The 13,293-nt window shown below is 50.6% G+C and overlaps 1 protein-coding gene across 2 annotated transcripts in view; it reads right to left on the reverse strand.

The window, feature by feature from the left end:
• Window positions 1–13,293, reverse strand: part of LOC129380552 (uncharacterized) — a 105,119-nt gene that overhangs the window by 7,645 nt on the left and 84,181 nt on the right. Inside the window, exon 3 of one of the 2 annotated variants that reach the window (XM_055061871.2) lies at window positions 1,314–1,570. The exons of the other annotated variant lie outside the window; for it this stretch is intronic. Within the exon in view, the coding sequence (XP_054917846.1) occupies window positions 1,498–1,570 (73 nt within the window). The 3' untranslated portion in view covers window positions 1,314–1,497. The remainder of the gene's footprint in view (window positions 1–1,313; window positions 1,571–13,293) is intronic. 2 annotated transcript variants of the gene reach the window in all.

Consider the following 13,293-nt stretch of genomic DNA (forward strand, 5'->3'; position numbering starts at 1 on the left):
ACTTTCAAATGCTTAACCTGCTGCTGCGTTCTCGGCACTTATCTTTTTTTTTACTCGTTTTCATCAAGTCAGCGCACGTGGCAGTAAGTTGAGATAGAAAGTGGTGCTCTCCGCAGCATAGGCCCAACGTCGCATAGCGCACGCATAGTGTCTACTGTATCTTGGGTCACCGATGAGCCCGCCGTTGCACAGTTGCGACTGGTCAACAGCCGCCGCGTCTTATATCTCTCACGCGGCCCGCGTAGTTTGCTGAGCCCGCTTCGAGCGGCCACACGCCTTCGTTTGCGTGTTGCTGGCGGGGCGAGCTTAAAGGCTACGCGTCCGTAGATTAGCTTAGGGTACGTGCACCGGATTGCCTGCTATCTGCGTGAGTAGGTGCTCTACATGCACCTTGTTTCTTTCCGAGACATATCCCCGAGTTGATGGGCGAAGCTAGAGCACTGCGGGAGATTAACGCAATCTCGGCCGGCACGGCCTCGGAATAAATTTGAATTTCCGGGCAATCAAAGTGCGCAGCGCCACCATCGGACGCGGCACGCTGCCGGGCAGCGCGGCAGCAAGAAGAAGAGGGAGTAGCGAAACAGAGTAGACGGCGGCCGGTCTCCTTACGATTGCGGCTCGTGTCCTCCTTCGGAGAAGGGAGTGGAAATGAGTAGACGAGAGTCGCCGCCGCCGCCGTATACCCGTCGTGGCCTGCGTTGGCCGGCGGGTGGTGGTGTTCCCCTGTTTACCTGTCCATGCTCCTTCTCGCGTAGGTCCGGCGTGTGCGTGTGAGTACGGAGGAGAACGACCCTTCTCTTTTGCGTGAGCGCGTCATTCCTGTGGCCTGTGTTCCTCAGCCTATAAGCACGCCTTCCCCCTGCACAAACGCGCCAACGCAGAGGTGGCAGGGAGGACAATATATATATATATATATATATATATATATATATGAGCGAAAGGAAGTTTGATGTCCCACTCAAGACCGGGAGACCCGGGGAAACAAAAGGGAAGAGGCCGTAAAGCCTCACCAGTGCAGTTCTTAGTTCTTGTGATAGCAGGAGACGACATTGCCGCCCTGCTCTGAGCGCACGCGTCCGAGTGATAAGGGTCCCGCGCTCGGTGCCCGTGCTTCTTATTTTACAGCCTCGCGCTGCAGGCCGTGTGTGCGTGTGTTCCGTGTCTGGCCGTGCGAGGACGCATGGAAACAATATCCGCACAAGTACACACACATGTATCCAAATGACAGCGCAGGGGAGTAAAGAAAGCGGCGAGGAGAAGCAAAACTGAACCGCCGGTGCGTCTTATTGCGCAGAACTGATTGGAAGTCGTACCGCTGTGCGAAGAAGAAGGGAGCTTGCTTCTTCTGCGACGTGGCTTTGTCGGTGGCGTTGTTTGGCGGGGGACGGATCTTTGTGCGTCGCTATTTATTTTCAGCTGAGCGATGGCGTTCGACGGCGTCGCCGGTCTGGGTTTCATGAGGTGGGCGCTGTTTGTTCGCTGGCACCCACTTAAGCGTCACCTTCGGCCGCCCTTTGGCCAGGAAAAATCCTGCTCCTTCGCAAGCGTCTCACCGAAGTCGATGCGATTCCTGCGCAGAACGATAGCGAATCCAACGTGATTTTGTTGCAGATGATAGATTAGGTTAACTTTCCCTCACAGCGCTTGACTTTTATATATGCTAAAAATGTTTCGTGCGCGCATTACTTAGAGCGCGCCAGTATGCCGATGCGCATATATAAACCTCTTTTGCTACTTATATTCTCGTGCACCACTCACTTGTTTTTCTTCTCATCTTTTTTGTTGGGTATTTAGTGGGGGTGTAGGGGTGGTATTTCATTGGAATAAACATGATCTTTAAACTACATTGTATAGAAGACTAAACACTATTTCTTTTTCTTAGGCATCTATTGCTGTACAATCTGTCAGTCCTTAAAGAAAAAAGCACGTGTTTGTTCTTGAAGGGCCATATGTTGCACTTCTACGTGAGGCAAGATAGTTAGCACACACATACACACATATTTACATACTCTTATAACCTCATATACAGCGAATACCACCTCCAGTGAACAGACCTCCAGGGAATGCTGACCAACAAAATAGGGCATTGAGCGTCCGTCTCTTTTGCAAAGTCAACCAATAAATGTCAGATGCTTGCCCAACACAGTTCAAGTTTCAATCTATGCCGACGACATCTGCATTTGGGCGTCTGCTGTAACACGACTGCAGCTACGAGCACGGCTACAAAAGGCAGCTACCATAACATCACTGTACTTGCGAAAACAGAACTTAGAGCTGTCTTCAGAGAAATGCTGCCTTGTTACTTTCACTCGGAAGGCAATGAAGCGTTACTTTGCAAGTGTCAACGGACAAGCAGTTGCAAATGCACGGAAACACCGCTTTTTAGGTGTAATTATCGACCGCGACCTATCATGGAGCCCGCACGTTTCACACCTAAAGAGGAGGTTGATGACAATAATACATCTACTCAAATTTCTCGGCGGAAAGTCATGGGGCACATCGGTGCGGTCAATGCTGCAGCTTTATAACGCCTTGTTCCTCGGTTTCGCAAGATACAGCCTTCCTGTGCTTGGTAACACCTGCAAAACAAACCTGCGTGTACTCCAGGGACTACAAGCTCAAGCGCTAAGGACGTGTTTTGGTCTTCCGAGGTGTGCGTCTACAGCGGCAACGATTGTCATAGCTAGAGATCACCCAATATCAACGTACTTGGTAACCGACGCTCTCAGGGCGCATATTCGACACGTTGCCCGACTACCTTCTCACCATCTTGCAGCTCTACCCGCAGAAAGGCCACACGCAACTATCAGTCGTATAATTGTTGCCAATCGTACCTCATTGCCATCGAACTACATGCCCGCAGCAAGACCATCCTCACCTTTATGGTGTCTGCACAGACCTGAAATATGCCTCACCATCTCAGGAATCACGAAGAAGGCTAACATGCCGTCGTTTGCCCTGAAGCAGGCCACATTAAAGCTTTTACATGAGGTGCACAGTGGCCGCGTACACGTTTACATCGACGGCTCAGTCACATCGGCAAGTTCAGCTGCTGCTGTGATGATACCAACAAGATCCGTCAAAATGCAGGTAAAAACGTCACATGTATCATCAATGACAGCTGCTGAACTGATAGCCTTGCGTGCGGCTCTTCATTTCATTCAGGAGGAACCGCCCCATGCATGGTCAGTCTTCTGTGATTCCAAGGCAGCCCTACAGAGTGTACTCTCAGCACTGCGCCATGGATCACATGAACAGCTCGTCGCAGAGATCAGAGAAGTACACCATCGCATAGTTGACGAAGGACACGATATCCTGTATCAGTGGTTACCTAGTCACTGTGGCATACATGGCAATGATCGAGCAGACGCAGCTGCCTGATCTGCCCATGACGGCGTCAACTACGTTGCCATTCCTCTTTCGAGAGCCGACGCAGCGAAAAAACTTGCCGTACTTGCACATGACCTGACGTTAGCTCTGTGGAATTCATCCGATTTCACAAGTGCAGGCCTTCATACCCTGGACCCTGATTTACAACTCCGTATTCCGCCCGAGCTTCCACGACGCGACTGCACCCTTCTAGTTCGTCTATGGCTTGGAGTAGCATTAGCAAATGCGTACTCCTTTCTTATCGGAATGTCCAACAGCCCACTTTGTGACTTCTGCGGGTGCAATGAAACAATCGCGCACCTTCTTTGTCAGTGCTCTCGTTTCAACCCGCAAAGAGCAGTCCTCTCAGCCACCCTTGACAAACTGGACAAGCACCCAATGACAGAAAACAAGATCCTTGGAAGCTGGCCTACGCGAACGTCAGCGTGATCGGCTATGAAGGCGCTGCTGCGGTATTTAAAATACACTGGACTTTCTGACAGATTGTGACTTCACTGTGTGACGCAGTATTGTACGATGACACTGCATAACACTAGGAACGCCTTTGCGGGCTGCGTGACAGTACCCACAGAAACAGTTTGTGTGTACGTACATGTGTGTGTAGTTTGATTTTTCTTTAATTCTTTTATTTTTTTATCCTTCTCTCTCTCACCTATCGCATCCCCTTGCCCCTCCCCCAGTACAGGGTAGCCAACCGGAGATAATCTCTGGTTCACCTCCCTGTCTTTCCTTTGTCTTTCTCTCTCTCTCTCTCTCAAACAATAAATCACAACGTAAAATATGACATACAACGTCAGCTCAAAAGTGTTTCTAAAGCACAAAGGCCTCTTAATAAAATAGCGCTTCATATTCAGCGGTTTTCTTGATTTTCTTACTTATTCTTACCCCATTCGGGGATAACTGGGTAATGTGCGACCGAATGCTGCGGCTTATATAGCCCGAAATGTTGTCCGGCAAAGTAGTGCCAGGGAGCGCACCTCTATCCCGCACAATCAAAGAATAAATCTAATAATAAAAGATGTATATACAATGGGGCCTCATAGGTATCTCAATAGCACACATACGTCTTAATAGAATGGCGTATGATAGGCAGCGGCTTCTCTTGAATTTATTATATTTGGCCTACCCAATTCTTGGGTATATTATATACCACAGAGTATCTTGCCAACCTTGGTCCATACCGCAAAATTAGAATGTACCCTGTGACTCATTGGTAGAAGCCTCAAATGTATTTCCACATTCACTTTTTTTTTTCAAGTCCCGGTAAGGGGGTTTTACATAAGGTGACTTATCTCTGCAGGGTAGCCAAGCAAGTTCAGTCCCCCTCGTCAACCTACCCGCCTTTCATTAATTTTGTCTTTCTTACTTTCTGTCTCTCTGCATACGCCTCTCCTCACCATTCTCCTATCGACCAGCGTCAAACATCGCCCTCATGGCATCGCTGCGTCGACGCGTCACACTGTACATCCACTTGATCCATTGTTTGCATTTGGGCACAGCTTATGGAGGGTGTACTGGATAAATATAGCATGGCATTATAGTTGTGGACCTTGCATTGCATGACATGACATGTTGCATTGCAATGCAAAATGCCGTGTTGAATCTGCATAACTTTCTTTTTCCACTATCGATGTTAATTCGATGCTTATTTGTCGTGCTGCAAAGCAAACGCAGACTGCTTGAGCGCAACAGTGTGCTCAGGAATAAAGAGCAGTCGTGGATAATTTGCCTCTTCCGTCTTCCACGGCGGCCGTATTTCGATGGGGCGATATGCGAAAACACCCCTGTACTTAGATTTAGGTGCACGTTAAGGAACACCAGTTAGTCCAAATTTCCGGAGTCCCCCACTACGACATGCCTCATAATCAGAAAGTGGTTTTGGAACGTAAAGGCCCCATAATATAATTTAAAAAATTTTCTTTAGTGGTTAGTTGCAAAAGTGCTGTAAGCGCACAATAGCATGGTCTGCCTGCTGAAGCTCACGTTGCCGGAGTTTTATGCTATATGCTCAGTGAAGTGCAACGGCTATTATTAGATAACGCATCAGCAGCAGCTGAAATCCGACTGCTGAGAAAATGAGAGAGAGAGAGAGAGAGAGAGAGAGAGAGAGAGAAGTTTTAATGATATGTACAATGATAAGAACTTAACAGCACGTAGAGTCACACACACACATATGTACTACAGAGATATCTGCAAAGTTTCTTTAATGCTTGTGGCTCGCAAGAACGTCAGCAGCGCTTTCCTGGCACGTAACGCGCAGGTGGTGCTTTGCCACGGGCCGAGAATATGCCGCAGTTCCAAGCATGAGTCGCGTCGCAGGTGTAGTGCTGTAAGGCATTGAACTGGGATGCATTCCATCATTTGCGCTCAGCCTGAAAAGAGAAGAGCACGCCTGCAGAAGCAGCTTCAAGTACACTGAGACGGGGACGTGCACTTCGCAATCAGATGTGCATCTCTCGATACCGTACTCAAAACAATAGCGACGAATGAGAAAATTGTACAGTGTAAAACTGTTTCACCGAATGGTATTTTAACCGTATATTAAAGAACCGCACTCGTGAGCACAGCAAGTAACACCCATATGTTTAAGTGCAATATGTTAAAGCGCGGAGGCCTCGGCCAGATTTCAGTCAAGCTCCCCCAAAGCCAACCCGGTCTCCCCAATATATATATATTGTTAAGGGGTTAAAAACAGTCAGACGTATATTTACAGGATATTTACAATAATCGTAGCAGCTGACGATGATGATGATGATGATGGCCTCATGTTATGGCTCATACCCACACTGGGGGATTGGCCAAGAATTGCGTGCTGAAACGTTCACCTAATCTTTTGAAGTGCTACTTATTCGATGAGAAAAAATATAACGAAAGAGAGATAAAAAAACATACAAAAACAAACAAAATACAAGACAAAAGTTAAAAAGATATTCGTTTTGTTGACTGAATGTAACTGCAAACGGCATCAAATACGTCCCTGTGGCTGACCCCTATAAAAGACGGTAGACAGCGCGCGAAGTACAGAGCGTCGTCTTCTTCCGACTAAGCTGACAACATCTGCTTCGTCAGCGTGTCACATGACCCCCGGCGGCGGAAACACCGGCTCGGTGCTGGTTAAGAGGCGGGCGAGTGATACAACTTAAGACGCGCGACATGGACCACGTCGGAGCGATGCTGAGCCACGGTTGGCCCAAGAGGGGCGATTTCGCACGTGACGTCAGTTACTTTTCGCAAGACACGGTAAGGGCCAGAGTAGCGTGAAAGTAACTTCTCCGAGAGGCCAACGCGTCGCGACGGCGACCAAAGGAGAACCAGGGTGCCCGGTGTGTAATGGACATCACGATGGCGGGCGTCATATAAGCGCCGCTGAATGTCCTGCGACTCCACAAGTCGACGTCGGGCAATATGGCGTGCTTCTTGAGCTTCGAGTATGGCTTCACGGGCGTACTCGGACGTGGAATTCAGGCTAGCAGGTAGAATATTGTCGAAAGGTAGCGTAGGGTCGTGGCCAAACAAGAGGAAGAATGGAGAGAAGCCGGCGGTATCATTGCGAGACGAAGTATAGGCGAAAGTAACGAACGGCAGCGCGACGTCCCAGTCGCGATGGTCAGCGGAGACATACATGGACAGCATGTCAGTAAGGGTGCAGTTAAGGCGCTCGGTTAGACCGTTCGTTTGTAGATGGTAAGCAGTAGCAAGTTTGTGTTTAGTCGCGCACGAGTGCAGAATGTCGTTGACAACTTTAGAAAGAAAGTAGCGGCCGCGGTGGGTGAAGAGCTGTCGAGGGGCGCCGTGGTGAAGGATGACGTTCTCTAGGAGGAAGTCGGCGACATCGGTTGCACAGCTTGTCGGAAGATTGCATATCGGGTGGCGCAGTCTGTTGCTACAGCAATCCACTTGTTTCCCGAATCAGACGTAGGAAAAGGGCCTACAAGATCAACACCTACACGGAAGAACGGTTCTGATGGTACGTCAAGTGGTTAAAGGTGACCAGCAGAGAGTGTGGTCGGCTTTTTGCGTCGTTGACAAAGGTCACACGCAGCGACGTAACGGCAGATGTCACAGTATAGACCAGGCCAATAGAAGCGCCTACGAACGCGGTCATAGGTCCGTGACACGCCAAGGTGACCGGCAATCGGGCATCATGAAGCTGGGCGAGAACAGTATGACGCAGATGCTCAGGCACAACAAAGAGTCGGGCAGGGCCGTCCGGGCGCATGTTAGAGCGGTACAATATACCATCTTGGAGTTCAAAGATGCGAAGGGAAGGATCGGGCGTCGTTTAAGTGAGCCGTTGAATAAGGTCTTGTAAGGCGGCGTCCCGACGTTGTTCGGCTCCAATATCGCGAAAAGCCGCCAGAGAGAGAACGGTGACAGGTATGCCGGCCGCAGAAACGTCAGGAGGGTCGACAGGATGGCGCGACAAGCAGTCCGCATCTTGATGTAACCGGCCGGTCTTGTATACAACTGAATAGTTGTATTCTTGAAGGCGCAGAGCCATGCGGCCAAGGCGCCCTGAAGGATCTTTGAGGGACGAAGGCCAACACAGAGCGTGGTGACCAGTGATGACTGTGAATTGGCGGCCGTACAAATAGGGGCGGAATTTACCCACTGCCCAAACGAGAGCCAGACACTCGCGTTCGGTGATGGAATAATTGCGCTAAGCAGAGGAAAGAAGGCGACTGGCGTAGGCAATAACACGTTCTCGCCCTTGTTGTTTCTGTGCCAAGATAGCGCCAATACCGTGGCCACTGGCATCGGTATGGACTTCTGTTGGAGCTGACGCATCAAAATGAGCGAGAATGGGCGGGGACGTAAGCAGCCCAATCAGCTCGGTGAAAGCACCAGCTTGCTCAGGGCCCCAAATGAATGCGGCGTCTTTCTTGAGAAGCGCAGTGAGAGGGCGCGCAACGTTCGCAAAATTTCGGACAAACCGACGGAAGTAGAGCAAAGGCCCAAGAAGCTGCGAACATCCTTGGCACATGTTGGCACGGGGAAGTCTTTCACTGCCCGTATTTTATCGGGATCAGGGCGTACACCAGAAGAATCGACGAGATGCCCGAGCACAGAGATTTCCCGACGACCGAAGTGGCACTTGGACGAATTTAATTGTAGCCCCGCCTGACGGAAAACAGATAGGATCGTCGATAGGCGTTCGAGGTGTGTCGCAAAAGTCGGAGAAAAAACGATCACGTCGTCCAGGTAACAGATGCAGATGGACCACTTGAAACCATGTAGGAGGGCGACCATCATTCGTTCAAATGTGGCCGGGGCATTACATAAACCGAAAGGCATCACTTTGAACTGATACAGACCATCGGGAGTAATAAATGCTGTCTTCTCGCGGTCCATGTCGTCGACGGCAATTTGCCAGTTGTGCTCCATGCAGTTCGGCAATTGTACTCCATGCAGGCAATCCAGGGCATCGTCAATGCGTGGTAGCGGATAGACGTCCCTCTTGGTGACCTTGTTGAGGTGTCGATAAGCCACGCAAAATCGCGAACTGTTGTCCTTATTTTTAACTAGTACAACAGGGGATGCCCATGGGCTGCAAGAAGGTTCGATGATGTCTCGAGAAAGCATCTTGTCAACTTCATGTTCGATGATTTGTCGCTCAGTAGGTGAGACGCGGTAGGGTCGCCGATGGATCGGGCTCGCATCACCGGTGTTTATTCGATGTTTTACGACAGATGTTTCTCCTAGAGGGTGCTCTCCAAGGTCGAATATGTCCCAGTATGAGGCAAGGAGGCAACATAGTTCATTAGCACGCTGGGGCGGAAGGTCGGGAGCAATCGTTTTTGTTAGGACATTCAAGTCTGAAGGGAAAGGGGCGAAGCAAGAGTTGAACACGAGGAGCTGTTGCAAGTTAAAGCCGAAATGTTGTAGTCTCTGGCCGGCGTTATTTTCGCCAGGGATATTCCGCGCGGGAGTAGTTGTGTACAAAGTCCAAAGTTCACAAGTGGAAGGCAGGACGCGTTGTCCGAAATGGTAATGACGGTGTGAGGAAAAGTGACGTTATGCGAGAGCAGGACATCCGGATTAGGGGATACGATGTAGTCACCGTCTGGTATAGGTGGAACGGGGGAGACACCTATGTAGGTAACGGCACGGTGCGGGAGGCGAACATGCTCTGTGGAACATAGCCGTATCGGAGCACTATCGGGAGGGTCAATAGCAGCAGGTAGAGCGAGTTGCACAACACCAGCACAACAGCCTATCAAAGCGGAATGTGTAGACAGAAAGTCAAGGCCCAGAATGAGGTCGTGAGGGCAGTGCTCTAGAACATAAAATAAAACAGAAGTATGATGTCCAGCGACACTTGCGCGAGCTGGACACGTGCCAATAACGGCTGGTGTTCCACCGTCGGCGACTTGGACCACAGGTGACGGGGCAGGAGTAAGGACTTTCTTGAGATGATTCCGAAGCTGAGCATTCATCACAGATATGTGCGCGCCAGTGTCAATCAGAGCCGTAACAGGTACACCATCCACGTTCACTTTGATGAGGTTCCGATGTGTGGGCAAGGTCAGAAGAGGATTTTTGCGTCGGGTCGGTTTGGCAGCATCACCTCCAGGTGCTGCACCCGTTAGTTTTCCGGAAGGGTGCGCCGGAAGGAGCTAGGGGACGGTGATCGGCGAGATGGGGGCGATCGGGAGAAGCGGCGACTTGGCGAAGGAGAGCGGCTAGAGCGGGTAGGCAGAGAAGTGCCGCCAGAATGTACTGGCTGAGTTTGCGGGGGGAACCGAGGAGCAGCGTGAGGGCCGTGGGATGGGAGGTAGGGCGAGGGGGTCGAAATCCACGAAGACCGGCAGTGACGTGAAATATGGCCGATACGGCCACAAGTGAAGCTTATAGGCTTGTCATCTGGAGTGCGCTATTCGGCCGGATTGCGATACCGCGTTGGGGCATTCAGGCTGCGGGTGCGTATGACAGTGCTGGACGGAGTGTAGAAAGGTCGATTAACTGAGCAGACGTTGGTGAAGGCAATGTTGGCCAATTCCTGGCACACGACGGACTGTATCAGTGAGACGGTCGCCGGGCAATTGTGGGGGCCATGCGTTGGGGTTGTGACAGGAGATGCGGCTTCTATTTCACGTCGGATGACAAGTAGGACGTCATCAGAGCGATCGGGCGTGGGCGGACTGCGGAGGTCTTCGCAGGTGGACGTAGCAGCCGTGTTGGGAAGGCGGGGAAATGGCTGGGCAATGCGGCGACTCTTGGCTTCTTCAAACCGCCGGCATTCGGTAATAATGGCTTGCACAGTAGAATAATTCTTGAAAACAAGGAGGTGGAAGGCATCATCTGCTATGCCCTTAATGACGTGTGCAACTTTATCAGGTTCGGACATCTTCGGATCCACTTTGCGGCACAGAGCGAGCACGTCCTGGATGTACGTGAGGTAGGATTCAGTGCACGTCTGTACACGCGAAGCGAGGTCTTTTTGGGCGGCGCGCTGACGTCCAACAGGCTTGCCAAACAAATCTTTCAGCTTCTGTTTACAAATGTCCCAGCTGGTAAGTTCCTCCTCGTGGGTCTGAAACCAGACGCGTGCCGTGCCAGCCAGGTAAAATATCAAATTAGCGAGCATGATGGTCTGATCCCAGTGGTTGCTGGAGCTCACCCGCTCATATAGTTGAGGCCAGTCTTCAACATCAGTGTCGTCGGTGCCAGAAAAGGTTCCTGGGTCGCAGGGTTGTGCTAGAATGACGGTGGGCGTGGGTGCCGACGGGCCCGAAGCATCCTCGCCTTGTGCTGGCATTGTAGATGCAGCGAAGGAGCGCCCGCTGTGTAAATCCGTCTTGATATTGATCTCACAACCTCCACCAAAATTGTCACGGGGTTAAAAACAGTCAGACGTATATTTACGGGATATATACAATAATCGTAGCGGCTGACAAGATGGTAGACAGCGCGCGAAGTCCAGAGCGTCGTGAAGAAGAAGACGAAGTGCTTCTCTTGCGGAACACATCTCGCCCGTCTCTGTGTTTTTCTGGACTTCTTACTGCACCTGTGGGGTCTACCGCCCCGTCCATCGCGGTGATCGATGTACAACACCCCGAGGATCCTCCCGGTTCCCGTTCACTCGCGGACATCGGTTCGAGAAAGCGAGGAAATACGTCGAGTGGTAGCGAGGACACAGAGCTGTACTGCGCATCAGGTGACGAGTCCTCGGAAGACAGCTTTCGACTTGTCCAGTACCGCAAGGCCAAACGAAGAATTATCAACTCATCTTCGGCGTCCAGCTCGAACACTGTGAAAACAGCTCCTCAGCGATGGCCTCACTCCATCCTGTTTGTGCCACAGAACGCTACCGACAACCTGCGCGTCCTCAACAGGCAAGCTCTCTCCGTGTATCTAGAAAACACCGTGCCAAATGAGATCAAGGATGTTAGGATAAACACTAGGCGAAACATCCTGGCAATCGATGTGATGAACCCGAGTGCACTGACCATACTACAACATGTAACGCAGCTGGAAAACATCAAGGTCCGATCCATCGTGACAACGAATGGTGCCACAATAACAGGAGTCATCTATGACATTGACAATGAAATATCTAATGCAGACCTCCCAATTCTCATAAAACCAGCAAGCGAACACAACGTGATTGTGCATGTTGGTCGCCTCGGCAACACACGTTGTGTGAGGAATACCTTCAAAGGCGACTGCCTTCCACCCTACGTGAAGGTCGGCCACTTTCGCCACCAGGTTCGACCATTTATTGCAAGACCAATGCAATGCTTCAATTGTCAGAAGATTGGACATGTGAAGGGTGTTTGCAGAGATTCGGCCGTGTGCCCTCGATGTGCCGAACCCCACTCAGAAGACAACTGCAGCGCAACCACGTTGAAGTGTCCTAACTGTCAAGGTGATCACTGCGCCTCTTCCAAAGACTGTCCCCAGATCAAGAAAGAGATCACCATTCTTAAACAAATGGTGAGAGACAACTCTACCCACAAAGAGGCCGCTGTGAAAGTACGGCGAAGGCGACGTCACCGACGAAGGTCTTCACGGCGGAAAACCTCAAGCTTTCAGGAAAAGTCACCTCGTCAAGCATCCTCATCAGGGGACGTTTCCAGCACTCCGAACACCGATGTTGGAAGGGAGAAAACTGCCAGATCTCTCTCCACAAAGGAATGGCCGCCACTTCCGCGTACACGACCGCCAGAAGAGCCGCAGAAGAAGCCGCCCCAAGTACAGCAAGGTGCTGTATCCGAGGAGTCGCGGAAAACAGATGAGCAAGCGATAGCACTTATCAGGCCTTTAATGAATGCCATTCGCGTGCTGCTAAGCAACGTGCACACACCGTCTGCCAGAAGTGCGCTTCAAGTACTGGACGCTCTGAGTCCGGTGCTTGCAACCCTTGAGTAGATCATGGCTCCACAGCCACGGTCATTTAGGGAAGAGGTCCGACAAGCAGCTATTTTTCAGTGGAATGCCCGCGGACTCAGAGCGCGCCTTTCGGATTTCCGTCGCTTCGTGTACGCCAATATGTTTCCAATTATCGTCATTTGCGAGCCGAACTTATCGAACAAAATCAGGCTTTCTCGATATGAATCATTTATGTCGTCAGCTGTTTAAGAAAACAGTAAGGTTTTGGTGTTTATTCGCCGTGACCTCACCTACACTCATCAGCCTGTACCACCTAATGACAGTAATCAATATATATGCCTAAACGTAAGGAAAAAGAATCTGGCCTTTACTTTTGTAGGCGCCTACCTATCTGCGTCAAGTCGATTTGATTACAAAAGACTACGAGACATCCTTTCCTCAACTTCCAATCCCTGGGTCATCATTGGAGATTTCAACGCCCATCATACACTCTGGGGAAGTCCGATCATCAACGCAAGAGGCAGAGCTCTGGTATCTTTCGCCTCCAGTAATGAACTTTGGCTGCTGAAT

This window comes from Dermacentor andersoni, chromosome 1, assembly GCF_023375885.2.
Source record: "Dermacentor andersoni chromosome 1, qqDerAnde1_hic_scaffold, whole genome shotgun sequence".
Classification (NCBI taxonomy): Eukaryota; Metazoa; Arthropoda; class Arachnida; order Ixodida; family Ixodidae; genus Dermacentor; species Dermacentor andersoni.